Source organism: Nicotiana tabacum, chromosome 23 (genome assembly GCF_000715075.1).
Source record: "Nicotiana tabacum cultivar K326 chromosome 23, ASM71507v2, whole genome shotgun sequence".
Taxonomy (NCBI): Eukaryota; Viridiplantae; Streptophyta; class Magnoliopsida; order Solanales; family Solanaceae; genus Nicotiana; species Nicotiana tabacum.
In genome coordinates this window covers 482,136-509,099 of record NC_134102.1, presented here as the reverse complement: position 1 = coordinate 509,099, position 26,964 = coordinate 482,136, and the positions used below count along the sequence as shown (strand labels likewise).

Sequence of the window (26,964 nt, the reverse complement as noted above, 5' to 3'; positions counted from 1 at the left end):
GCTTATTAATTCCCCTGCTTTACATTCTATTTGAGACTAGACTTGCTATTGTAGAGACTTCACGGGTTCACGATTAGCCATCAGATAATATTCCTCCTCTTACGGCATGACATATATATATATATATATATATATATATATATATATATATATATATATATATATATATATATATATATGTTTCATCGAAAGATTTTCATTAAATAAAATTACAACTCACACGTTTATTCGTAAGTGGGGTAAAGGACCCATCAAAGCTTCTTATTCTAATGGGATCGGGCCGTTCGCCTCGACAGGATTATGTATTTCATTTCTTATGGGATCGGGTCGTTCGCCTCAGCAGAAATTTGTATTTCACTTCTTATGGGATCGGGTCGTTTGCCTCAACAGGATTTATGTACCACACTCTCATGGGAGCGGGTCGTTCGCCTCGGCAGGTTAATTGATCTATCATATGGTTCATGCCGTTCGACCCTTGGCTGTGCACAATTTTATTATTATGTTGGATCGGGCCGTACGCCTCGGTACACGCTGGGTGTTATTACAATATATTCCTATACTAATTTTGCTTACGTACTCATACTACACTTGCTGCACATTTTTGTGCAGGTACATATATGTCTAGAGGCCATGTGAGAGCAGAGGTGTGTATACATGCGGGGACCTAGGTGAGTTGCATTCCATTTGTCGACTCGCAGCCAGCAGAGTCTCCTTCAGAGTATTTACATTTTTCCTGTCCAATTTGTATTCTGGACAACTGTTGTATTTTATTTTATATTCCTAGTTAATCCCCATGCACTTGTGACACCTGATTTTAGGATGATTATGGATTGTTCTGTATTAAATTTGTTAAAAGTATTATTATTTACTCTGTAATCCTCATTCTTTACTATTTAAATTGAAGGAAAATATGATTTCAAAAATAATAAAATGAGAACCCAATTAAGTAATTATTGTTGGCTTGCCTGACAGTGGTGTCCGGCGCCATCACGACCATTATGTATTTTGGGTCGTGACATAAAGGATTTTTGTAACTTATTTCTCATAAAATGTTTTTACAAATATAAAAAGTTAAAATATTTTTTTTTTGTAAATCAGGCATACTTTTAAAAAAATTCAATTAAATGAGAACTGATTATATAAATACAAAAAAATTATGGGAATTGGTTGAAAGAATAAATTGCAATTATGATTTTAACATGAATTTCATAATTTTACTCTTTCTAGGATAGTATTAACGTAGTCCTTTGATTAGAAACCATCAACTGTGAGTAATTTCGTTACAATGATTGTTCCACATGTTACATGCTTGGACAGTGAAAGAAAGCTCTCTTCAAGATGAAAAGTAGATTAATCCGATGCAGTAGTTGTATTCTTCTTTTGCATGATTTGTTCTTTTTTAATCTATAGGAAACAATTCATATATTATTTTATACTGATTGAAGAAACAGAACAGTTACTACACTTTTTGCGAGAAAAAAAATAAAAGAAGACGTCTTTTGTCAATTAGAGCGCGTCCAAACCTGCGTCCATGATTAGTATTTATCATTTTTGGAACATGTAATTTTTGTTAATTTTTATTTTATAATACAAGTACAACTTTTGAATATTATTTATGTTATTTTTAAAAAGTTATTCTTATCAACACGAGGTACACGCGCAACGCGCGTACTTTAGATTAAAAGAGAAAAAAGTTTAGAAAGAAGTAAAAAAGAAACAAGGTTAATAATTTAAAGTGTGAATTACTAGGTATTTAAAATGTTTATTTGAGCAATAAAGGGAGGAGAGAAGTTATATAGTTCAAAGATGTGGGCAGGTATTTGATTTTTAAAGCAAAGTTAGAAGGTAAACGGGGGAAACGTTGCAATCTTCCAGTTGTGATGGTAAATTACGATTCTTAAGTGACATTTACTGATTGCGATTTATAAGTTGCATTAATCTATGAGACACTCGCAATTACTATCTGTTTTTAAGAACAAGATGTGATTATGTTCATGACTCCCGGTGGAAAATAGTTACATCTTGTTAAATAATAAAGAGACGTAAAACAAATTGGTGCTTACGTAATTTATTTTGCTATGACACATCAGATTTGCATTGCTTACAACTAGCTTCTTCGGCCTTCCACCAAAAATAAGAAAAAAACATTCTATTTAGCTAAAAGCTAACTGACTGCAGGTTCACATGCCTTCCAGACCAACAATTACAATTCAAGAGCACATGAATAGGTAATATATACTAAGCTCTTCCACTGGCCCGGAAAAAAGTCCTCTACAAAAAGCAAAATATATCGTTCGTCTAACAGTTGAATCTTTATATCTCTACAAGTTTCCTGTGCAAAATGTTGGATGAGGATGTTGATTAACGGTCAACATCTGCAATACGCATTTTATAATGCTTCGCCAATCGAGTAGCAGTTCCACTTTTAGTGACATCTTCTATGAGTTCAAACTTACTATAGATTATATTCAGTGACTCTGACTGCTCTTTCGCCAGTTCTTCTTCCTCCTCCAATTGACGCTACATGAGACAACGGACCCTTGAGACAACAATGTATAATACAGTACTTGGATTATAGCCACAAAACCAAATTATGTGAACGATTGAAGAAGAACTAAAATTGGAAATTTACCTTCAGCAGAAAGTTGACCTCTTTTGCATGCTTCCTAACAATAAGCTTCATCTTCATGGCCACTTCAAAATCAGGATCACTGGTTTTCAACCAACGACACACTATCTTCCTACCAGGTTTCCTTGGACGGTCATCAAACATCTCTGCTACAGCAGAACATGCCCTAACAGGCCTTGGCATGCCCGAGATCATGAATGGGGAATTGCGTATCTCAGAAATTATTGTTTTTGCCTCTTTTGCACTCTGCATCTCTACTAAAGCAGCACACGCCATGCCTTTCATCTCAAGGTAGCTTCTTATAAACTCAACTTGAATGACATTCCCGAATTGATCAAGTGCAGCTTTAAGCACAGACTCCTTGGCTAAAGGCGAAAGGTTGTCAATATATATGGTACGTTTCACTTTATCCTCAAAGGAAGCACACTCTTCCATTAAAGCTTCCATGAGAAGTAGAAATTGAATTTCCCAAAAAAATACAAGCAATTCGCCAGCACCTTCATAAAAACAAGTAAAACATACTTTAAACATTATTTTGAAGGTCCCATAATGATAATGTTACCGAAAATCATCCAATTGCAAGTGAAGCAAATTAACATCAACAACAACAACTATGCCTCAGTGCCAAACAATGAAACAAGTTGGAGTCGGCTATATGATGAATCTTCACTGACCACGTTACTCCATTTAAATCATCCCATGCCAATATTATGCAAATACAAACAAAAAGTAAAAAGTAACCATCTTAATGTAAAAATCTATCAGCTGAGAACTTAAACTTCAAATCTATCAGCTGAAGAGTTAACCAGATTATCATGCCTCAGACTACCACATCCGTCTCAACTCTCAAACAGCTATAATACTCATCACTCCAACAAACAATTTGCCAATCCACGGGAAAACCACACCATAATGAACACATGAATGTCACTATTTGTTACTAAAACAAAAAGTTTCCAACATAAAAGCTTGACTAGTTAAAATCAAAACTCTAACGGGCAGCTCAAGTCTAGGAGTGTGATGTAGATAGTGGTTAATTCCACAACTCGAACTCGTAACCTATAGGTCACATGGAGACAATTTTAGTGTTGCTCCAAGGTTCCCCTTCTATTATTAGAACTCTGCAAACACAATATTACGGCACCACCTTTCCATTCATTCCTGATAGTAATCTTACTAATGCTCCATATTTTCAGGATAACTAGGACTATGTGGCTCTGCTACTAGCCTATAGAGAAAGCCTCCCTAAATGGAGCTTCAATCAGCAAAAGAATGAAGATTTCCCCATCAATGTTTGCTTCAACTAATGCCATTACAACCTTAATAAGCACAGAAGAATAAGAATCAAATTATCTCCATGATGCGACCATTAAAAATGGTAAAACATTTTGGTTTTTCTTCCTTTGAAATAAGCTGCTCTTTAATGGAACGTATCTAGATCACAAGGCTAATATTATTCGTATTTTTCCGGTTCCCAATCTCCGTGATCCAACCCAACCTACTTGACAAATGTGCTAAGTGTTGGGAATAAACCCCCTACAGAAATAATATTCACAGTAATAAAAGCGGAATAATAACGTAGCACCGAGATATGATTATTAACAAGAATAAAAGAGTGACTACGACACCAAAATTATTACGTGGAAAACCCTTTTGAATAAGAAAAAAAAATCACGTCCCCGAGACGAGCAACTGATATCACTATAGCAAGGAATTTTACACTTTGTAGGTCCGAGTAAAATACTCCAAAGACCAATACAACACTCAAAAGAAATAACCCTCTTTTGATATTCCCACCTCACTACAATATCGCTCACTCTCTATTTTTTTTCACAAACCATTTTCTTATACCCTGTCTGTGAAACCTCACTCTTTCTTTCTAACTCTTAGATATATTTTTCCTCTGAGATGGGTGTGTAAAATGAGAAGGTGAAGGCTTCTATTTTAGGAAGAAGTGTCGTAACCAAAACCAATTTTGGTCAAAAAACGTGTTTCGGTGCCAACTACTAATTTTGGCATCTTGCAGATTTTTCTTCTTCATTATGGGGATGGACCCCATAATCTTTTTCTTCTTTCTTCATTACGGGGATCCACCCCACAATCTTCTACTTTGTTTCATTATGGGACTGGACCCCACAAATCTCCCCCTCCAGACCCATTCACCTAAATGAGGTAACACCGGACTTCTAGCTTGAGTGCATGCCGACAAGTTCTTTGCATAGCTCGAACTTGTCTCTTGGTACCACCTTAGTCAGCATATCCGAAGGATTCTCGCTTGTATGGATCTTCTTGACCTGTATAGATCCATCCTCTATTCTTTCTCGAATCCAATGATATCTCACGTCGATATGCTTCGTCCTTGCGTGATACATGGTATTTTTGCTCAGGTCTATTGCACTTTGACTGTCACAATAGACGACATACTCGTTTTGATGCAATCCAAGCTCTCGAAGGAACCGTTTCAGCCAAACCATCTCCTTGCCAGCTTCAGTAGCGACAATATACTCTGCTTCAGTTGTAGAGAGTGCGACACACTTCTGCAACTTCGACTGCCATAATATAGCTCCCCTTGAAAATGTGAACAGGTATCCTGTAGTAGATTTACGATTATCCAGATCACCTGCCATATCAGCATCTGTGTAGCCCTTCAAGATTGGATCAGATCCTCCAAAACACAAGCAATCTCCTGTGGTACCTCTCAAGTACCTCAATATCCACTTGACTGCTTCCCAATGTTTTTTTCCTAGATTTTCAAGAAATTTGCTGACAACACCAACTGCATGAGCAATATCAAGTTTGGTGCATACCATTGCATACATAAAGCTTTCGACTGTTGAAGAATAAGGAAAGCTAGCCATGTTCCCTTTCTCCTCTACTGTTGTAGGACACATCTTCTTGCTTAACTTTAGATGACTAGCAAGAGATGTGCTGACTGGTTTAGCATTCTTCATGTTGAAGCGTTCCAGTACACGTTCAATGTAATTCTCCTTAGACAGCCACAACTTTCTGCTTGTTCGCTCTCGAACTATCTTCATACCGAGAATTTGTTGTGCTGGGCCCAACTCTTTCATATCAAATGACTTGGACAAATCCCCCTTCAACTTTGTGATAAGCCCCTTGTTTTTTTCCTACAATTAACATGTCATCCACATACAATAATAATATAATAAAGTTATTCTCGAAAAATCTTTTGAAGTATACACATGGATCAGAATATGTCTTTGTGTAAGTTTGACTTTTCATGAATGAGTCAAACTTCTTGTACCACTGCCTTGGTGCCTGCTTCAACCCATAAAGACTCTTATTCAGTTTGCACACCATGTGTTTCCTTTCAGCTACTTCAAATCCTTCTGGCTGCTCCATATAAATCTCATCTTCCAAATCTCCATAAAGAAATGCAATTTTCACGTCCAACTGCTCTACTTCAAGATCTAGGCTAGCTGTTAAGCTCAAATTGTTCGAATAGAAGTCATTTTGACAACATGTGAGAAAATTTCGTCAAAATCAATATCTTTCTTCTGTTCGAAGCCTTTAACCACCAATCGAGCTTTGTATCTGACCAGCTTTCCATTTCCATCTTTCTTGAGTTTAAAGACCCATTTGCATTTGAGTGGTCTTTTACCCTTTGGAAGTTCAATCAGCTTGTACGTGCCATTTTTCTGTAGAGATTATCTTTTCTTGCATGGCTTTCATCCACTGGTTTTTTTCTAGATGGGACAGCACCTCCTTAAGACTTTTTGGCTCCCCATCATCACTGATGAGGACATACTCTGTGGCAGGGTACCTGCATAACTCTACCCTTGGCCTTTTTGATCTCCTCAGAGGTTGAGGTTGTTCTTCTCCCCGAGTGGGGTGCTCCACTTGCTCGACATCATCATCAAGTTGCTCCCCCTGTTCAATAACCTCACCAAGTTGCTCCCTCTGCTCGGCAACCTCGTCTATCGTACTTTCTGCACTTGTGGGATAGTTAGAAGAAGGAATGGTAACAAGGTTAGAGATTATACCATTCTTTGTCTTCTATGATTGATCATCTACAGCTCCAACTTCACTTTCTCGGAAGATTACATCTCTGCTTCTAATGACCTTTTTTGTAAGATCCCACAATCTGTACCCGAACTCTTCATCTCCATATCCGATGAATATGCATGGAACATATTTATCATCCAGCTTTGTTCTCTGCTCATTTGGTACATGTGCAAAAGCCCTGTAGCCGAACACCTTCAGATGCGAGTAGGACACCTCCTTGTTGGTCCATACTCTCTCTGGGATGTCAAAGGCCAACGGAACTGATGGACTCCTATTGATCAGGTAACAGGCTGTCTGAACTGCTTCACCCCAGAATGACTTAGGTAGTTTAGCCATTCTGAGCATGCTTCTCACCTTCTCCACAATGGTGCGGTTCATCCTTTCGGTTACGCCATTGTGTTGTGGGGTTCCAGGAATTGTCTTTTCATGTCCGATCCCATGGATCGAACAGTACTCTTCAAATTCACTTGAAGTGTACTCACCTCCATTGTCACTTCGGAGACGCTTTAGCTTTTGGCCTGTCTCACCATAGCATGAAACATCTGGAAAACTTAAAACACCTGATCTTTGGTTTTCAAAATATAAACCCATAATTTTCGTAAAGCATCATCAATAAAAGTAACAAAATATTTGTTACCGCCCATTGATTCAATTTCCATTGGACCACAAACATCAGAATATACCAAATCAAGTATATTCAATTTTCTTTCAGACGATGTCTGAAATGAGACTCTATGTTACTTACCAAATAAACAGTAGTCACAAGGTTTTACTGTTGTACCTTTGGCATAAGAAATGAGTGATTTCCTGGCAAGAATCGGCAATCCCTTCTCGCTCATATGACCCATCTTTTGTGCCACAAATCTGCAGAAATCTCATCTTGTGCCGTGTTCAATTCACCTTGGCATATTTCTGCATTTGTCCGGTACAACGTGCCACGAGCAACTCCCTTTGCAATCACCAATGATCCCTTGGTGACTCTCCACTTTTGATTTGCAAAATAGTTCTCGTATCCATCTCGGTCTAAAGCAATTCCCGAGATCAAGTTCATCCGCAAATCAGGTACATGTCGCACGTCCTTTAGAACCAATGTGCATCCGACATTTGTCTTGATACAAATGTCACCAATCCCCGCAATCTTTGAGTAATTTGTGTTACCCATTCTTACAAGGCCGAAATCACCTGCCACATATCTGCAAAAAAGATCTCTTACCGGTGTGGCATGGTAAGATGTTGTATCAACCACCCATTCCGATTCTGGACTTGATAAGTGTATGCATTCCTCTTCCTCGTTTATAAAGAGGACAACATTATCATTGTTTTGCACCATGGCGGTTGTGTTGTTGTCATTCTTCTGGCCACTGCTTTCACCTTTGCCCTCCCTTAGATTTGGGCAATCTCTTTTGAAGTGACCTGGTTGATCACAATTGTAGCAATTTCTGGCACTTGATTTGGATCGGTTCTTAGACTTCCCACGAGCTCCGGATCTACCATAGTTGCTCGAACTCCTTTGATAACTCCTGCCTCTACCTTCTGTGATGAGAGCATGTCCTTGATTTTCAGGCTTCTTTCTCATCTTTTCATTGAGTAGAAGAGCCGATGTGACATCTTTCAACTCAATGGTAGTCTTACCGTGCAGGATGGTTGTTGCCAAATAATCGTACGAAGATGACAATGAGTTCAACAGCAAGATGGCTTTATCTTCTTCTTCGATTTTCACTCCGAGATTGGCGAGCTGTGTGATTAGTCCGTTAAACACATTTAAATGTGACAAAAAATCCGTACTTTCACCCATGTGTAGGGTGTATAGCTGCTTCTTCAGGTACAATTTATTTGTCAGCGTTTTGGACATGTATAAGCTTTCCAACCTTGTCCAAATGCCACATGCGGTGTCTTCATCAATGATGTTATTTACCACATCATCTGATAAGTGCAGCCTGATTGCACTAGCAGCCCTTTCATCCAAGTCAAATCAATCCTCAGCTTTCATGGTATCAGGCTTTTTGGCATCACCATCTAGTACCTTGTGTAATCCTTGTTGGATGAGCAGATCCCTCATCCTTCTTTGTCATGTTAAGAAACCGCTATCTCCGTTAAATTTTGCTACCTCGTACTTTACTCCGGACATTTTTATTTTTTACCGAGTATAGTACTACCGACAGTGAATAGTATTTCTATGAACGAGGAGAACATGTGCTCTGATACCACTTGTTGGGAATAAACCCCCTACAGAAATAATATTCACAGTAATAAAAGCGGAATAATAACGTAGCATCGAGATACGATAATTAACAAGAATAAAAGAGTGACTACGACACCAAGATTTTTACATGGAAAACCCTTTTGAATAAGGGAAAAAAACCGCGGCCCCGAGACGAGCAACTGATATCACTATAGCAAGGAATTTTACACTTTGTAGGTCCGAGTAAAATACTCCAAAGACCACTACAACACTCAAAAGAAATAACCCTCTTTTGATATTCTCACCTCACTACAATATTGCTCACTCTCTATTTATTTATTTTTTGGACCATTTTCTTATAACCTGTCTGTGAAATATCACTCTTTCTTTCTAACTCTCAGATATATTTTTCTCTGAGATGGGTGTGTAAAATGAGAAGCTGAAGGCTTCTATTTATAGGAAGAAATATCGTAACCAAAACTAATTTTGGTCAAAAAACGTATTTCGGTGTCAACTACTAATTTTGGCATCTTGCAGATTTTTCTTCTTCATTATGGGGATGGACCCCACAATCTTTTTCTTTTTTCTTCATTACGGGGATCCACCCTACAATCTCCTTTTTTCTTTGTTTTATTATGAGACTGGACCCCACACTAAACATCATAAAATCTTCAAAATTAGTACTCTCGTCATTCCAACTTGTGTGATACTCTTTTCTTTTTAGTCCATCCCAAAAAGAATGATACATTTTTATATTTAGAAATGATTTATAGTCACACAAATATCTATAACTTGATTTAGATAACAAGTTTCAAAAGTCTTTGTCTATCTAAAACTCCATGCCCAGTCAACATCACATAAATTGGGACAGATGTAGTAATAAAATGCACACAATTGTATTGAATTCAAACAGATAGTCAAGTACACACCTTGAAAGAGAAACTCAAAAATCCAGAAACTTTAACATTACCAAAAAAACGCACATATGCATATTGTAAAGCAGGACAAACTCTTCCTTTTTTAAGTTTCAAGGAAAACATCATTATGGTTAACAATTATCCTAACAAGAAAACCCACAACAAACATAATATTGAATTGTAATCATAAAAGCAACTGTTTGAATCAATAAAAAGAAAAATGTAAACCTATATGAGTAGTGAATCAGAGAAAAAACATGATTAAAAATTATTGAGAAAAGAGAATGGAAAAGGGTTTTGGTTTCGCCATTTTACCAGTTGGAACTTGGAAAGAAGGAAATTGGAGCAGCCCCAATGAGTCTCCACAGAGTCTTCAGTTTTTTTCAAACTGCTAATGAAGAAGATTGCGCCTATTTATTTTGAAATTAAGAGCGTTTTATTTTCTTTTCGGGAAAAAATTGGTACGTTTTATTAAGGGCTCTCTTTTGCATGTCATATTGTTTTTCCTTTTAAATTGCTGACTAGTCACGATTAAAAAAATTTAAAAATATTATAAATATAGTTTGCGATTACAAACTATAGGGGAATATTGTTTTGGGACTAATGCGGCATTGTTTGAGCTTTAGATCGGGTTAATGATTTTATAACAAATTAGCTCAATCTGATAAATGATACTGAAACTAATTCAATTCCGTCATCCCCTTTATAGAGGGTAAAATAAGCATCGGACTATCAAAAATTTAAAAAATCTAGTTGAGTGACATTTCTTTTACAAACAAAAATAATATGACTTTATTATGTAATTTCAAATAATTGAGTGACTATTTGTGTAATGAACTCTCATTAGGAAATTTGCGCCTATTTATTTGAAATTAAGGGCATTTTATTTTTTCTTTTTGGGAAAAAATGGTAAGATTAGCAACTAAGGGTGTGGCAGTGGTCATTAGTTAGGATATGCATAAACTATTCCATGCACATGAAAAAGGGTGTATTGGCCGAAACAAAGCTTGATATGAACAAATCCAAATTGTGCTTTAATGTCGGAAGATCTCAGTCCAAATCTCCAGAGTAACAGTCTACTTGTTAGTTAGAAACTTCTTGTGCAGTAACACATGTCAAATGTAGAGTGAAGAAAGAGAGAAATATTCTGAGTATTCTTCTTTAGCCATCACTTAGGAATAGGGCCTGTTATCTTTAGTTTGTTCCACTTATGTAGGCACTGGTAAAATGGACAAAATTTCTGCCTCCTATATATAGGTAAACAAAGTACATTAAACCTCACTCATAACATTGCTCAGTGTACTAAAAATGGCATCATCTCTGTCTCCCAAATCTGCCTTCACTACTCTACCTGCTTACCTTAACAACCAAGTATTTACCTGCCACTTCCTCTATACACAAAATCTTGTCTTGTTTCTGGAATAAAAAATAATTGTTAGGGTAGAAAGAGTATACAAAATCTTGAATTGGGTTGTATATTAAGTTAATTTAAGCTTGAGAAACCAAAAAAAAAAAAGAACTTTTTTTATGCTGGTATTAGCTTAAAGAAAATCTCTATGTGCAAAGAAAATTCTCTTTCTTTTTGTTTCTTATTCTTATTGTTTTGTCTCCGTGTGGCCTATAACTCACGAGTTCGAGCCGTAGAATCAGCCACTGATGCTTGCATCAGGTAGGCTACCTACATCACAGCCTTTGGAGTGCGGTACTTTACCCTGCGTGAACGTCGAATGCTTTGTGCACCGGGTTGTCCTTTTTTTATTCTAATTGTTTTGAATACTGGACTACTCCACTTGGTAATTTCTTTGGCAGCCTATCAAGAAAATGTTGCATCTGATAGAAGGTTGTGCTAATGTACAGGTAAAATGTCCAGTGACTTGTGTTTGCAAAGCAAACTTGAATGAGAATGGAACTCAAACATTAAGGGTGAAAAAATTCCAATTGAATTGCTCAAGAGACAGAGAGATGGATGTCTCTACAGCAGCTTTGGTCGATTGTGTTGCTGACTTAACGGACGGTATGTACCAAATTTATTTGTAGCCAAAGAATAAAAATGTTTTTAGTTCTTTATTCTCAGGCCGTGGAAATAGCCTATTGCAAAAATGCAGGGTAAGGCTAACAATAGACCCTTGTGGTCCGGCCCTTCCCTGGACCCCGCGCATAGCGGGAGCTTAGTGCACCGGGCTGCCCTTTTTATTCTCAGGACTTATAGTACATATTAACTGATGGCAGATATGGATGCTACGGAATTACCTGATATTGAAATTGGGGAGCCAATGGAGCCTAGTGTTTCAACAATGCTTATGAACTTCAGCAATGAGTTTGATCCTTATGATGCTATGAGTACTCCACTGTATCAAACGTCTACTTTTAAGCAAGTAAGTTTGAGTGAGCTCTTGGGCAATGAAATCTACTTCATTATATGACTTTGAAGCTGCATTTTCACTCAACAAGCAATTCATTTTTGTATAAATAAATGATATTTTAATAACTTTTCCTCATTTGCATGAGTCATGAAAAACTATACATCCTTATGCAGCCTTCAGCCACGGAATTTGGACCTTATGATTATACACGGAGCGGAAATCCAACACGGGATGTACTGGAAAGGTATGTTACAGCTACTAATAGGAACTTAGGTGCTAACATTTTCTGTGTTTTACCATTATCTCCTTTCAACTTTTCAGGCTCCTTGCCAAGCTTGAGAAAGCAGATAGAGCATTTTGCTTTACTAGTGGAATGACTGCTTTAGCAGCTGTAGCTCGCCTTCTTGGAACTGGTACTTGCAAAATTCTTCATACAAAATTAGAAAGGCTGAACAATATACATATCTGGTTTATTCTGAGAAAAAATTGTGGTTACCGCTTTTGCTTGTAAGTTAATTGTGCTCATGAGAGATGCTTTATGCCTTTTTTTTTAGACCTTAATTGTGTTTGCATGTTCTTTTCTCTCCCTCCAACCCCCCTCGCCCCATGAAAAAGCAAAAGATACCTTCTTTTTGCTAGTTATTTCTTTATTAATATTTGTTACTGACTTCATTTTCAACAGACATGTTATTGCAAGTTGGTTTAGTATCTCCACAAGCTACGGATTCCTAGCTATAGAACGTCTTTAACTCTACCAATGCTAATTTCTTAGGTGAAGAGATTGTGGCTGGTGATGATATGTATGGTGGTTCTGACCGCCTGTTGTCACAAGTAATTCCAAAAACTGGAGTTATAGTGAAGTTAGTATCTCTTTTTTCTGAATGAACTTAGTTCTCTATTTGGTTTTTAGTGTTTTAACCTTTACTTTGTTAACAGACGGGTGGATACAACTAACTTAGACGTGGTTGCCTCTGCAATTGGACCAAATACAAAGCTTGTATGGCTGGAGAGTCCAACCAACCCTCGTCAACAAATTTGTGATATTCGTGTGAGTAACCGGTTTTGGCATATGTAGACTATGCAAATATTGTTTCCCTCTTTACTTGATTGCTGATATGTTGAAGTCTATTAAATATCAATTCATAATTTATACTCACTGAATCTTCTTGATGCCGTCAATGAGACTAAGTACTTCATCAAAAGAATTTCAATAGATAATTACTCACTTTTCTTATATGCATTTTGTCATACTGACTTTTTCCAGAAAATAGCTGAGATGGCTCATGCACATGGGGCTCTTGTACTGGTAGATAACAGTATCATGTCCCCTGTACTGTCCCATCCTTTGGAGCTCGGAGCAGGTATCTACAAATACTTCTTATTAAGGTAACATGAACTTTCTCGTGGTAACATTCGCAAGATGCTGATTACCTTAAATGGTTTGTTATTTCTCAGATTTTGTGATGCATTCAGCTACTAAGTTTATATCTGGACATAGTGATCTGATGGGAGGTGTACTCGCTGTTAAAGGAGAAAGGTATTTTCTTCTTTCATATGATCATATTGGTTTCATGGCTTGATTTACGATTATCATATTTTCTCATGTCATCCTTGGTTTCCTTGAGTTGCTTTAATGGTCAAACCTATCAGATTAAGGAGATCAAACGTAAAATACTTGAAAAGCAACCTTCTTATTAGGTCATCTGGCTTAGTATATTCAATATTACCTGAAGTCTCAATTACTAAGTCTTTATTGCATACTCGGTCTCTTGGGAAGTTATTAACATACCTCCATAGAACACTAGGAATATCTATAAAATAGTAGTTTGGAGTGCAAAAGTCATGTTTTACTTCGAATTAAATGCTAATTTTATTTTTAAAAATATATGATTTTTTCAAAGGTGACAAATGATGTTACCTTCTTGTTAGGTCATTTCTCCTAAAAGATTTAATCACCTGACGATTCTCAGAAATTTTAATCCCAGCACATATAAGCAATTGAATTCACATTTTTTCGACATATCTTGTTCAGATATTGTAGTATCGAATTAATTTATTGCCTATGATAAGTTCCCCTTATGCAGCTCTCTCAGCAAACTGAGTGTGAGAAAATTGTGTATAGCTCCTGGTCCATAACATATTTTTTCTGTAGGCAGTCCTGTCTCTTTTAACCGAATGTGAAGGTTAACATTAGCTCATTGACTTGATCGGATGTTCAATTTACACATAGTTATATATATATATATATAATTTATAAACAAAAGCAAATGATGTCAATGCATTGTGTCTCACTGATTATTTTGTGTATATTTTATGTTGTGCTAATAATCTTTCATTTACACCAGCTTGGCAAAGAATGTGTACTTCCTTCAAAATTCAGAAGGTGCAGGCTTAGCCCCATTTGATTGCTGGCTTTGTTTAAGAGGGATCAAAACAATGGCGCTGCGTGTATTAAAGCAGCAGGTATTAAATTTGCTTGCTTTTTAGCTTTCTGTGCAGTGATTACTTGCTATACCACTTTTGTCACAGACATATACCTTCCCACGCCAAATATATTATTCCTGTTCCAAGAGAGGGCGAGAAACTTTTGGGACTATTGACATACACCTACTCATAAACCCTCATATGCACTCCATTAGATGTGGAAATATGATAATTGAAGGCGATAAAAGAGGACAATGTATGAAATTCCAGTAAGAAATTCAACAAAGGGAAATTTTGTCCTTTATAAATTGTATGACATCCTTTTACAGTTTACTAGTTGATGGAGCTCTATTCCCCCAGTAGTAATTTTTAAAGGTTCATGTATTAGATGTCCTTTTTGGAATATTTCCGCTTCCTATTTGAGAATTCTCTTGCTATCTTTTTCTTTTTGCTTGAATTCAGAGTTCTATTTTCCTCTTATTTATACTTTTTACTGGTGATTGGCTGATTGCTTGCCTGACAATCATAGCATTCAGAAAACATTCTGTCGAAGTTACATTATATATGGGCGCTGTGTGTTTCCACAATATGGCAGGAAAATGCACAAAAGATTGCTGAATTTCTATCATCTCATCCTCGAGTAAAGAAGGTTAACTACGCTGGTCTTCCCGACCATCCTGGTAGATCTTTGCACTATTCTCAGGTATTTTGATCATTATTTATTCCTAACTTTTACTTTTCTAAGTTTAGCAGCAATATTCTTTATGTTTTCAGTTGGCATTTGACTTTTTCATGCTGGTGGTACAGACCAAGGGTGCAGGATCTGTGCTGAGTTTTTTTACAGGGTCATTGGCACTCTCTAAGCATGTAGTTGAGGCTACTAAATACTTCAGCATTACTGTCAGTTTTGGTGAGTTTCATTTTGTGCTCTATCCTCTCTTTCCAATATTAAAGTTCAAATTTTACCTATAGAAAATGCATAAAAATCGCATCTCAACTTTTACATCTGCACTTTTGTCTTCTTTAACAAAGGCAACATTTGCTTTGTCACTGTAAAGCTCAGGGAAGGAAAATGGATAGATAATCTTAATTCATTATGAACCTCTATAATAGAATAGATCGAGAAGTAAGAAATACCGACGCTGCATGTGATATTAAATGCAGAAATTTATTAGCACTTCCATTTTAGCTCTGGAAGTGAATTCCTTTGGAATAGTGTGTCGAATCAGTTCCCTCTTAGGCTAGTTTACTTGAGGAAAAATAGCTGAGATTCAGACATTAATTTTTTTATAGAGTTATCGCTCAGTCCATTATACCCCCTTAAAATAAGCAGAGAATAAAAAGGATATAAGGAAATTTGTAAATTACTCTACCACCGAAAAGCAAAAAAAGTATCCTTTTGTTGGCTGTAACGAAAAACCTGCAGTCCACAGGATGAAGTTACAGACTGAAGTGAATGATTTCCTAGTGAGCTATCTTTGTTCTTGCTAGAAGGGTGGGTGTTTAAATCTGCAAAGTATGCCTCATTTACATGCCATCCGTTCTATTAGTACATTTTACTTTGACTCAATCCTCATTTCTGGCCCCCCCAAATTTGCAGGAAGTGTGAAGTCACTCATATGTCTGCCTTGCTTCATGTCGCATGTGGCTATACCTGCTGAAGTACGCGAGTCTAGAGGTCTTACTAAGGATCTAGTTCGAATTTCTGTTGGGATTGAAGATGTTAACGATTTGATAGCCGATCTAGACAATGCACTTAGAACTGGGCCAGCATAACTTGAGAAGCACTAGAGTTTATCTCATGCCAATCTTGATGCCCTTCGAAATAAATGCCTGTTGCATCACGCGATCACTAGCTGGCACTCTGTATTCTCAACGTGTGCTCTCTCATTTAGTTGTCAGTTTGATTTTAGTTCATAAAATCAAAAGAGTTGGCTTAACTAAAGGTGATGAAAGGCCTGATGTTAAATGTCATCTTGTTGTTTCTGCACTTGTTGGTTCTGGAAAGAATGAAATAAGCAAATGAAGCTGCGCAAGTTCAACAGTCGAATATTTCTACTCTTTTATCTGACTCTATAATAATCCAGAGCATTTAATGACAAGAAAACAGCTGTCAACTGTCACACATAACAAACTAAACCAATTAAACAACAAATAGGCATATATCTGAATCTAAACCAACAGCAAAAATTGATTATAGCAAGGCTTAAAAAGTCATCTAAACAATGAAAATGTGGTGGCTGAATTCTCTTTCCTTCCCCATGGCACTATGAAAAGTTGAAACCCATTCCACTTCCTAAGCAGCATACATTCAATTTAGCGTCACCTATACATCTAAAACCAGACGCATGAGACCTCCATTTTGATTTTTGTAGATGAGCCTTTTTTTGTTTTCCTTTCTTCTTTAGCATCTATTGCAGGGAAGCTATTGTTTGTAGATACTTCCATGTCTTTTAAGAGTAACCATAAAACTTTAACTACTCCATCTTTTATCTTGAAAATATTATGTGCAACTAAAGTGTGCCTCTTCTCTCAACTTATTTTTATTTCATTCTCAATATTAAAACTTAGAAACCTTACTGATCAAAAAGAATAAAAGTTAGCAACTTCTTGGTGGTTTTGTTGAAGACAAAAAAAATTTTTAACAAAAGGTGCCAAGTCATATTCTGGGCAAGGCAGAGAATAAAATCATAAATACACGAGACTACTACTTAAAAGTCAACCTTTTTGCAACAACTAAAGAAAGAGTTGAATGACAAATTTCCCTTCGTGAAATGATTCCATAGCCATTGACACCAATACCTGCGTGCTTTGAGAACACATCAGCAATCATCCAAGTTCAAGCCTTCGATTGGATAAATCACAATAAAATTAAAAGGAAATCCAAGAAAAACAAACGTTCAATTATTCTGAGTACACATTGCATCAGATCTTCACAATCACAGCCCTATTTACAACTTATACATCATAATATGCTATGTTTCTAATTTCTATGACTCACCTCATTTTGCACAACTTCTTAGATTACATTATTTCCTACTCCCCATACCCCATGCATGATCAACCATATCGATTGAGTTATAACCTTGATTGAAACCAACCAATGCCTTCAAAAAGGGGTCGAAGCATTTCCACTTTCGCAATCGTACTTACGGAACATTTGTACTGGAATAATTGGAACTGCAATGATAGAAATCATTCAAACTAAATAAAATGTGATAGTCATAGGAGTTAACCCAACAAATACTATACAAAGAATAAAAATTGCTCAGCTTAGGACATTAAGCTGGAGTATAGGTGCAACCTATATTTCTAAACATGATAGTTTACATATTTAGGATAAAGTTGCAAGATGGTACCATCTGAATGAAAGTTCAGTCAATCGCTAGCAAAATCATCGTAACTCAAGCCTTCTGATATAGCATCCAATCTCTTGATGTCTGCAGAAAATTAAGTAGATATTATTATTGGTAGCTGCCCATAACTCTTCATAAATCACCTCTTTAATTTGTGCCGCTTCATGTGAGCACTTTATGACCTAAAACAAGCATCCAACCTATAAGTCCAATATAGGAGCTTTCTTCTAACAAGCTCTTATTAGGTACGTCAAGAAACGAAGTCGTTCTATTTAATATCGATATGCAGGAAAGAAGATCGAAAGAGCTATTGAGTCGTGCGACTTTCTTTTCCAAAGTAGCTATAGAAAGAGAATACCAGAATTGAGATGCCACACAACCTTGATTTTCTTCACTACCATGAGGATCCAGGAAATTGCAAGTATCTGTTGCTAGGAAGGCCGATCCAGAGTAGCTCTCCAATATATCTGTAAGGAGCAGAAATGAGAGAGAGAGAGAGAGAGAGAGAGAGAGAGAGAGAGAGAGAGAGAGAGAGAGAGAGAGAGAGAGAGAGAGAGATAAAGCTCTGCACAGAAGTGATTAACTAGGAAGAGAGGGCAAGCACAAACCAGAACTATTGGAAAAATCTGCTGTTAAATCTGACAAACTGAAGTTTCGAGGAATATGCCCCAAGAACCCAAACGAAGTTGAATCAGCGTCCAATACAGACTCATTCAGCACTTGAGAGTTTGATTCTCCGCTGCTGAAAGATGAACCAGATGCATCCCCAGTTTCTGGATGAGCTTCCACGATATTGCTCTCTGTACCATAGAGGAACGGCAAATTGCCTGAATAAACCGCTTCTGATTTGATCATCCCCCCATTCTGTCCTTGCATCATTCCCACATTTGAGCTCTGAGCCAATAGCATGTTTGTTGATGCATCAATTCCTCTTCCATTAGCAGAGACATCAACAGAAGCTTGCATACATGGCTGAAGTGAGGACGCACCATTAGTGTATACGTGAGGTAAATTGGCATTAACGTTCTGGTTTATGTTCTCAGGCTTCACATTAGTTCCAGCATGTTCTGTCGCTTGACACGTTGAGTTCTGAGGCACTACCAATATTTAACAACCATAATGTCACTTACCTTATGTAACAATTAATAAGAAGATGATGAAAGCTAGATTGAAACATCAAGATGGGCACCCAAGTGTATAAGCATGTACAATATTGTGTTGGCAGTGTCGCACCAGCAGTCGAAAAAATTGCGTATAGGAACTATACAATTTTATGCCTCTTACTTCACCCTGAATCAAAACAAACTCAAAAAGCAGATGCCAATTCCATAGAAATATAAGCCTAGAGACCAAGGTAAACAATCAAAAAAGAAAAGAGAAAGCATAGTTCATCCAATATATTCTAATCAGTTTTGATGATGGGATGCTCTTTGTAGAGAAACTTGGTTTCATGTAACATAAATACAATTGTCCGGGGATTCGACATCATATAACTACAAAATTTATCTTCACTAAAATGATGGGTCAAATCATTCCCATGAGTATCCATCTTAAAACTTTACTAACAAAGATATTCTCAGACAATTTTAAGGGCAAAAACTAAGTAAAAATATGAGCAAGAAGAATGGTTGAAGAATGTGTTGGGCGCAGGAGTGAAGCCATTATGAATTTCACAATACAATGAAAGAGATTCAAACACAACAATAATCTCCAGGAAGGTCAATAGAAGAATCTCCGCTAGTTATATCTTACTTGGCCGAATCTGCGAACCATCAGAAATGGCACTGGAACCAGCCTGATATATCTGCATTGTTTCAAGCTGTCTGTGAAGCAAGCCATTGAATCTCTGTATTTGGTCCTTCACTATCAACCTCAAATAATATGCCTGGAAAAATTCCTGGTTTTCTTCTTCAAGCTTTTGCCACACTGGAAAAAGTTCAAGATCACATTCATCTCTTTCATGTAGATACACATGGAGCACATAGATAAAAACCTTATTTACAGATCTTTTTTTTTTTTTTTTCAAGAATGACGTTGTTTACAGATCTTAACTAATGAAAAACTCGGCAGAATCCTTAAATTGTCTAAATTTCAGTAAATTCATTTTCGGCACTCTGAACTTAAAATTTATTTTCCAGATATTACTAATTTTTCCGAAGGGGAACCTTGGCGTAACTGGTAAAGTAGCTGCCATGTGACCAGGAGGTCACGGGTTCGAGCCGTGGAAACAGCCTCTTGCAGAAAATGCAAAGTAAGGCTGCGTACAATAGACCCTTATGGTCCGGCCCTTCCCCGGACCCCGCGCATAGCGGGAGCTTAGTGCACCGGGCTGCCCTTTATATTACTAATTTATCCATGAAATAGAGGTACGAGAAGTTCACTCGAAATACTCAAAACTGGATTTTCAATTTCAAATTTTATATTTCAAGTTGAAGTTGAAATAATGAACAAAATTGTAAAACAAAAATCAATTTGAAAATAATATTTCATTATTTGCAAATTGAAGTAATGTCCTGACACCTACTAAGTATTTTCTCTTCTAGAAACTGAAAATACCAATAAATAGTCTACTCTCCAAAAGCTTCATATTAGCAAACGAAGAAACCAGATGAAAAGAGAAAGGAATTACCAAGTTCAGTGAAACCAGGCTCAATCTTTGCCTGATGTAAGAGGGTAGTGGTAACTTCCTTCTGGTTCATGTAAAGCTGCAGGCATCTTTCTATGAGATTTTGCACCTGACAAGGGAGAAACAAAGCTTAAAGAGAGGCAAGAGCTTGTACCACGCAAACAATTTAAGAAACCCAAGGGTTAAATTATCACCAGTTAAACACAAAAAAAAAAACAGCTAAAAAGCAACAATATCTGTAGGTCAACAACTGTGAAGCATTAAATGTCGAGCTGGAGAAACCTACAAGAGATTTGGATGTAATCAACCTAGCATGTAAAGCTCTACATCTCCACTCAGAAGCCCATCACCCTTTAAAAGTTGGAAATATATGATCCCCCAGGTGTATCGTCCTCCTTTTTTTCCTCTCTCTCTCTCTTTTTTTTTTTTTTGTTTGGGGGGGGGGGGGGGCTGTGATTGCAGTACAATTCTCTATGTAAGTTTCCCTAAGAATTTAGACAACGTGACTTAGCAGTGAATAGACGTAGTAGTTTATCTCTTCAAACTGGATGCGAAAGTTAAAAGATCCATTTGTCAGTGAATTGTGTTTACTAATACTTGCCTTTCTTTTCCAAATTGCTAGAAAATCTTTCTTATGTCATGCAATAATGATTGATAGAAAGTGCCTTGCCAGCTGTGACCACCAATACTACGCAGACATTACGAAGCTAAGGTTTATTAATCTGGTAAAAAAGAAGAGCAGCATCCTCCATCTCAAATTATTCAGAATCATCCGTGGAAGTCACTGATACAAAAGGGCCCAAAATTATAATAGCAATGCTGAATTCACCAAGTATTTGGATGTCAAAATATAATCCTTCATATCACCTCATTGAATGTATGTGCTCAGTAACAACTAGAAAGTGGTCATCCAGTGCTCTTACATGCGGATGATTCAGGTTAAGACGGAAATCCATAATTGACCTAGACAGTACCATTCTAAATGATTTCTACCAGCAATGCTCTGGTTATTGCCCATGACAACAAGCGTGACCAACTCAATCTAGATGGACAAACATGACACCTCGTCGGCATTCAGACTAAAGCCAATTAGGTTGACAAGTTCAAGCACCAGCCTCAGTTGTTCACTATGGACTCTGCTTATATAACAAGCCTTGTTCACTTGGATTCTCTCTAATTATTTTTTTGATTGGCCTTGGACTCTCCCTAATTGAAAAAGACAATTATGTGGATATGAGCGGTAAGGCACAACCTGTTGAAGGATTAAGATATCTTAATCGGATGTAACATAAAGGAATTTTAAGTATGAAGTTTTATGTATTGAACTACAAAATTCCACAAGGGTCAATCAGATACCTGCTTCACATATTAACAAACAAATGTGTATGCTCCATTTTGTCCAGTTGATTCAAGCCCTATTAAATGATTTAGACGTCCAATCTTTAGAGATAATGTTATGAAAGTGGCTCAAGACTCACCAGTTGAATATCTTGACGCGAGACTTTTTTAACCTCCCCACTAGACATTTTACAATCTTCCAATGTGCAATGCACTTAATAGAACCTCTATGCAATCCGTGTTGACAAGACTTGGCAAAGGAGAGTTTGATCAGCCTACACATAACAATACATAAATTAAAATCTTTGTCCTGAGACAATTTGCCAAAGCACCCTAAAAGGAGAATTTTAATTAAAGGAATAAATATTCTTGCAAATGTGAAAGACATGTAATGCTATAGCATTAGTCAACTGCATCAAAATACAGGTTATGAAAGTTGAAGCATTTGAATAAGTACAACCAGTCTGACGTTTGTCGATTATGTTCCTTCTATCCTTTTTTATCGACTCGCTCCCTATTTAGTTCATTATAAATATATGACCTGTTAACTAAAAAGGCAAAAATTTTCTTTCTACCAATTTAATAAAGTAATACAAAGAACTGTTCACCAGAACCTAGTGCAACAGGAGATATTAAAAAAAAATTACAATTTTCACCATATAGTGTTCTTCAGCCTACACATGCTCAAAAAGCAAAAGAAAAACATGTCATTCACGTTCAATGTGCTAAGGACAAGACCCCACGTGAAAGCTTCGACCTTTAATGCGAACTTCAACTTTCCCTATGAATGATGCTGGAGGCAAAAGCATGTAGTTTGAACAAGAAAATCAGGAGAAAAGAGACTTGCATGAAAAGTATTGAGCACTACCCATTCCCCACTCCATAGCCTAAGACAGAACAAAAAGGAAAACACCTAAACCATCTCGGTCCATCATTCAGATAGACAAAATGGGAATCTAACAGTACTATTTAGACTAGGTAGAAGCTGTCTTCTTGTAAATAAAATTAAAAATGTCCTTAAAGGTAGGACTACCGAAATATCAGTTTTCCAAATTATGACATGTCAAGTTTTCCTTGGATTGGTATGCCCTTCAAAAACTATACAGAAATCAACATCAAGTTGCTTTTACATCATACAACCCGAGCAACCAAGAGCAACACAACTGGAACAGAAAATAGTTCACAACTATAGGAAGACAATGGGAGATTGCGCAAAAATAGCCTTCCACTCGCCATTTGCTACATAAAGTGAACCTCCTACCTCCTATATAAGTATTCAAAACCCGCAGCTGATAACAAGCTATGATATTTATCTTTGGAACACAAGGGTATGGAACGTGATTCAAAGTTCTAGTTTTTACTTCATTCTTAATTATTTAGTCTTAGATTTTTGTTTTTGCAAAAATTACAAATTAACCACAGAGGAACGGGGAAAGAGGACAAAAAACCTAGTAATTTATAGCCTACCAAGTTATAAATCTATAGCACAGAGATAACTCAAAATTCATGCAGATAACATAAAGAGTTGGATCAGCATCACATCACATAAAATAGATTCACATAACAAAGACTGAATCTTTAATGTTTAAAGGGTCAATCACCTCGGGATTGCATTAAATAATTAAATCAAAATTTGTTAAACATAAAAAGAGCCATTTTCTTAAATGAAGATAGAAAAAGAACGAACTCTAGGGCAAAATTACCTTCCTCGTAATCAGTTGGCCGGAAAATCAACTCGCTGACGGAGCCAAATAGAACTCCAGATTCGTTTTCCTCCTTTTGCAAAGTTTGTTCCGACACCAGATTCTTGATAAAATACAAATATGGCCCACTATATTTGATATAGGTTTAAATTAGTCCCTTAAATATGTTCTTGAGCAATTTTAAACCTTTAAATTAGCCAAAGGTGAAAACTTTAGTTTGTGTCGATTATTTAACTTACTTTGATTGTTAGATTTAATCAGTGTTTTAAAAGGTATTTTTGGGACTCGCCCCTGGGCGGGGCACTTGCAAAATGCCATGGGGCTCATGTATGGGGCTTAGTTTTGTGAGGCTTACGCCCCAAGCGCCCAACTGTGCACCCTAAACACGCCTAACGCCCAACGCTCGGGGCTCACCTAACAGTTCTAACGCAAATCACGTATCGAATTTCCTAATTAATATCGTTGACCTTTAAAATTCTTTAACAAATTAATGATAAAAGTTCTATTCATCGATAGAAATATGAAGCTTGAGCATAACTCTAATAATGAGACATAGTATTGCGAATTTATATCTTCACTTGTTATTGGTCGTGTCTTAGTTCATTTGTCCCTCATTGTTATACACTTTTATTAATTTGATATCTTAAACTAATTTGTATTTATTTATGAAGGAGTAATATTTTAATTATCGTACTAATAAAATTTTATTAATTATTTACTTTTAGGAAGGTAAAATTTGGAGTTTGATCATTTTTTTTAAAGATATTGTAAGTTTTTAATTTATTTATTCTTGATAAAATACAAATATGGCCCACTATGTTTGATATAGGTTTAAATTAGTCCCTTAAATATGTTCTTGAGCAATTTTAAACCTTTAAATTAGCCAAAGGTGAAAGCTTAGTTTGTGTCGAATATTTAACTTACTTTGATTGTTAGATTTAACAAGGAGAGTATTTCCAAAATTGGTGGGGAATAAAGTTCTATTATTGGTGTATTTTTTTTCTAAAATGGCTATGAGGAAGGATAGAAGAGTGAACAAGGTGGCTTAATTTATTTATTCTTGCCAACTTCAAAGGATCCTATAACTTTTTTTATTTTCAGAGACGTTTCACTCCTTTCTTTATCCAACATGATTTCATACAAACATAATTGTATGAAGTTTCAAAATTATAATACTATTTGATCGAAGGCCACAATGCCCAACTAATAATATACAATAAAGATAAAGCTACTTTCATCTTAACAGAACAAGATACTATATTTATTTATTTGGTTTAGTCCCTTGTGATTGATTAAATAAATTTGTGACAAAATTAGAAGATTCTATGGCTAGCGTTAGTTTAACCCAAAGGTATAAATGATATTACAATATCAAAAGAGTTTTTTTTATTTTGCAAGTAATCCTTACAAATACTAGCTTCATCACAAGATGTTTAATTTGTCAATAATGCCCTTAAAATTTGAATAAAAAATAATAAGAGATGAAACTAATGTGAGATTTTTTGACAATCTTCTGAATAATTTCTAAATCTTGAAAACTGCTAAAACCATTAGAATATCAACGAGATAAAGTCTTTCTTGGGATTTTAGGGGAGTAAAAAAGGTTGATTTCTTATTTCAACTTCTAGACAATAGTATTTCAAGTTGAGTGAATCGCTTATTTTCATGGGTTATTTAGTTTCTAAGAATGATTACTCACTTTTCATTAATTCTGGTCATGGTCTTATTACTATTGTGGTTGTTTATGTAGATGACATTTTATTGAGTGGGAATGATGAAAAAGAAATGTCTTCCCTCAAACTTCTTTTGGACAATCAATTTAAAATAAAAGATTTAGGGCATCTTCACTATTTTCTTGGTTTGGAAGTGTTGTCAGAACCTGGAAGGGTGATCGTTTGTCAAAGGAAGTTTGCTCTTGATCTCTTAACTGAGTTCAACTACTTGGATTGTACTTATGTAGCTAGTCTAATGGATGTTACTATGAAATTCAAATTCAATTCTAAGGAGCTCTAGCCTGATCTTACATTTTACAGAAAGTTGGTTGGGAAACTGAATTTTCTCACTAATACTAGATCCGACCTTGCCTTTTCTGTTCAGTTTTTAAGACAATTTATGCATGCTCCTTCTTCTTCTGATCTCACTGCTGCCTTTCATGTGCTTAAATATGTCAAAGGGACTTTGGGTCAAGGTTTGCTTATGTCTAATGATCCTGATTTTTCTCTTCAAGCTTACTGCAATTCTGATTGGGCAACTTGTCCCTATTCTAGCAAATCTGTTAGTGGTTATTTGGTTCTACTTGGGGGTGCCTTATAATTTGGAAGTCCAAGAAACAGCAAATTGTTGCCCTCTCTTCTGCTGAAGCAGAATACAGGTCTATGTGAATAGTCGTTGCAGAGTTGGCATGGTTGACCATGTTGCTCAATGAGCTGTCCGTTGCTTCGATTGTTCCAGTTTTCCTTCACTATGACAGTCAATCTGCCATCTATATAGCTCGAAATCCCTTTTTCACGAACGCACCAAGCATATTGAGCTTGACTGTCATTTTGTGCGAGAAAAGCTTCATGAGGCTCTCATCTCTTTATCCTTTGTGCCTAGCAGACTGCAGCTTGCGGACATGTTAGCTAAAGCTCTTCCTGTAGTGGCTCACCGATCCATCTTGAGCAAGTTGGGTGTAGCGAACCACCCTCCAACTTTACGGGAGGTGTTAGAAGATTAGTTGGGCTTTGATTGTGTTACATCTCGCATTTTCGTACGTTAAAGTTTCGTCTTTAATTAATTGACATAGACTCGGGGATGAGATTTTCTTGAGATTATAAGCATTTATGCTATTTATAACAAGCAATAAGTAAGTTCCGTGAAAGAAAAGGGGTAAACGAATCAAAGAAAATGAGTTTCGTTGAAGGTTGTCGATTTGGGATAAAATACAGTCTGAGCTATAATACCCAATATTTATGGACTAGTACCATACAAAGTAACATATGACCATGATAGTATGATGTATAAAGTGTATTAAAAATGAGTAGTATTTTAAGTAATTTGAGACAATTCGTAATTATATGGATAATTGATTAATTATTAGTTTAACGGAAGATTAACCATGTAATTAAGGATTTATGGATAATTGTAGGTGGGGATAAAGCCTCCCCACGTGGCAGCAAGTGGAGGAAGATTTAAGTGACTCTTGCCTTTAGATAATTAAATTAGGAGGCACATGGACAACATTCTTAATCCATCCCTTGCCAACACGTAAGAAGTGGAGTTTATATTAGTCATTTCTAACTTATCTTCAATGGATATCAAATTCATTTTGGTGAGGGAATTAAACAGAAAGGCAAAACAAGGAACGAATGTTGAGGGAATTTTAAAATTTATATGAAACTTCGTATTACAATAGCAACAG

At 36.4% G+C, this 26,964-nt stretch overlaps 3 protein-coding genes across 7 annotated transcripts; 1 reads left to right on the top strand and 2 right to left on the bottom strand.

Moving 5' to 3' along the window:
- Positions 1 to 2,134: 2,134 nt before the first annotated feature.
- LOC107760579 (ASI1-immunoprecipitated protein 1-like) lies at positions 2,135 to 10,246 on the bottom strand. Of its 2 annotated transcripts, none has more exons than XM_075246517.1 (3): positions 10,070 to 10,246; positions 2,633 to 3,126; positions 2,135 to 2,539 (listed from the first exon to the last, which is right to left on the bottom strand). In XM_075246517.1, the coding sequence occupies exons 2-3, from the start codon at positions 3,074 to 3,076 to the stop codon at positions 2,456 to 2,458; spliced, it is 528 nt and encodes a 175-aa protein (XP_075102618.1). In that variant the 5' UTR covers positions 3,077 to 3,126; positions 10,070 to 10,246; the 3' UTR covers positions 2,135 to 2,455. The 2 variants fall into 2 exon arrangements, with proteins under 2 accessions (XP_075102618.1, XP_016434135.1); XM_016578649.2 differs by having other exon boundaries at positions 2,135 to 2,520; positions 10,070 to 10,244.
- Positions 10,247 to 11,024: 778 nt separating this feature from the next.
- Positions 11,025 to 16,591, top strand: LOC107760581 (cystathionine beta-lyase, chloroplastic-like). Of its 2 annotated transcripts, none has more exons than XM_016578651.2 (13): positions 11,025 to 11,125; positions 11,612 to 11,768; positions 11,984 to 12,129; positions 12,291 to 12,361; positions 12,439 to 12,530; positions 12,890 to 12,977; positions 13,054 to 13,165; positions 13,382 to 13,478; positions 13,573 to 13,654; positions 14,463 to 14,580; positions 15,137 to 15,244; positions 15,349 to 15,451; positions 16,142 to 16,591. In XM_016578651.2, exons 1-13 carry the CDS (start codon positions 11,063 to 11,065, stop codon positions 16,315 to 16,317), a joined length of 1,413 nt encoding a protein of 470 aa, XP_016434137.2. In that variant the 5' UTR covers positions 11,025 to 11,062; the 3' UTR covers positions 16,318 to 16,591. The 2 variants fall into 2 exon arrangements, with proteins under 2 accessions (XP_016434137.2, XP_016434136.2); XM_016578650.2 differs by lacking the exon at positions 11,025 to 11,125 and adding an exon at positions 11,144 to 11,497.
- Positions 16,592 to 17,392: 801 nt separating this feature from the next.
- Positions 17,393 to 23,693, bottom strand: LOC107760575 (uncharacterized). 3 transcript variants are annotated; one of them, XR_001642430.2, is made up of 8 exons: positions 23,565 to 23,693; positions 22,002 to 22,136; positions 20,527 to 20,632; positions 19,650 to 19,823; positions 18,506 to 18,994; positions 18,256 to 18,364; positions 17,901 to 17,981; positions 17,393 to 17,721 (listed from the first exon to the last, which is right to left on the bottom strand). XR_001642430.2 is itself a non-coding variant. In XM_016578646.2 (8 exons), the coding sequence occupies exons 2-7, from the start codon at positions 22,047 to 22,049 to the stop codon at positions 17,920 to 17,922; spliced, it is 966 nt and encodes a 321-aa protein (XP_016434132.1). In that variant the 5' UTR covers positions 22,050 to 22,136; positions 23,565 to 23,693; the 3' UTR covers positions 17,393 to 17,721; positions 17,901 to 17,919. The 3 variants fall into 3 exon arrangements, 2 of the variants coding, with proteins under 2 accessions (XP_016434132.1, XP_075102592.1); XM_016578646.2 differs by having other exon boundaries at positions 18,278 to 18,364; XM_075246491.1 differs by lacking the exons at positions 22,002 to 22,136; positions 23,565 to 23,693 and adding an exon at positions 21,125 to 21,307 and having other exon boundaries at positions 18,278 to 18,364.
- Positions 23,694 to 26,964: the final 3,271 nt, after the last annotated feature.

Coding starts and splice junctions, on each gene's coding strand:
- LOC107760579 (XM_016578649.2), bottom strand. CDS start 3,076: ATGGAAGCTTTAATGGAAGAGTGTGCTTCCTTTGAGGATAAAGTGAAA. Junction 2,521..2,632: donor AGGTCAACTTTCTGCTGAAG/GTAAATTTCCAA, acceptor TGTCTCATGTAG/CGTCAATTGGAGGAGGAAGA.
- LOC107760581 (XM_016578650.2), top strand. CDS start 11,411: ATGCTTGCATCAGGTAGGCTACCTACATCACAGCCTTTGGAGTGCGGT. Junction 11,769..11,983: donor TGTTGCTGACTTAACGGACG/GTATGTACCAAA, acceptor AACTGATGGCAG/ATATGGATGCTACGGAATTA. Junction 13,655..14,462: donor CTCGCTGTTAAAGGAGAAAG/GTATTTTCTTCT, acceptor CATTTACACCAG/CTTGGCAAAGAATGTGTACT.
- LOC107760575 (XM_016578646.2), bottom strand. CDS start 22,049: ATGTCTAGTGGGGAGGTTAAAAAAGTCTCGCGTCAAGATATTCAACTG. Junction 20,633..22,001: donor CGCGTCAAGATATTCAACTG/GTGAGTCTTGAG, acceptor CTCCCTTGTCAG/GTGCAAAATCTCATAGAAAG. Junction 17,982..18,277: donor TGGTAGTGAAGAAAATCAAG/GTTGTGTGGCAT, acceptor AATTTTCTGCAG/ACATCAAGAGATTGGATGCT.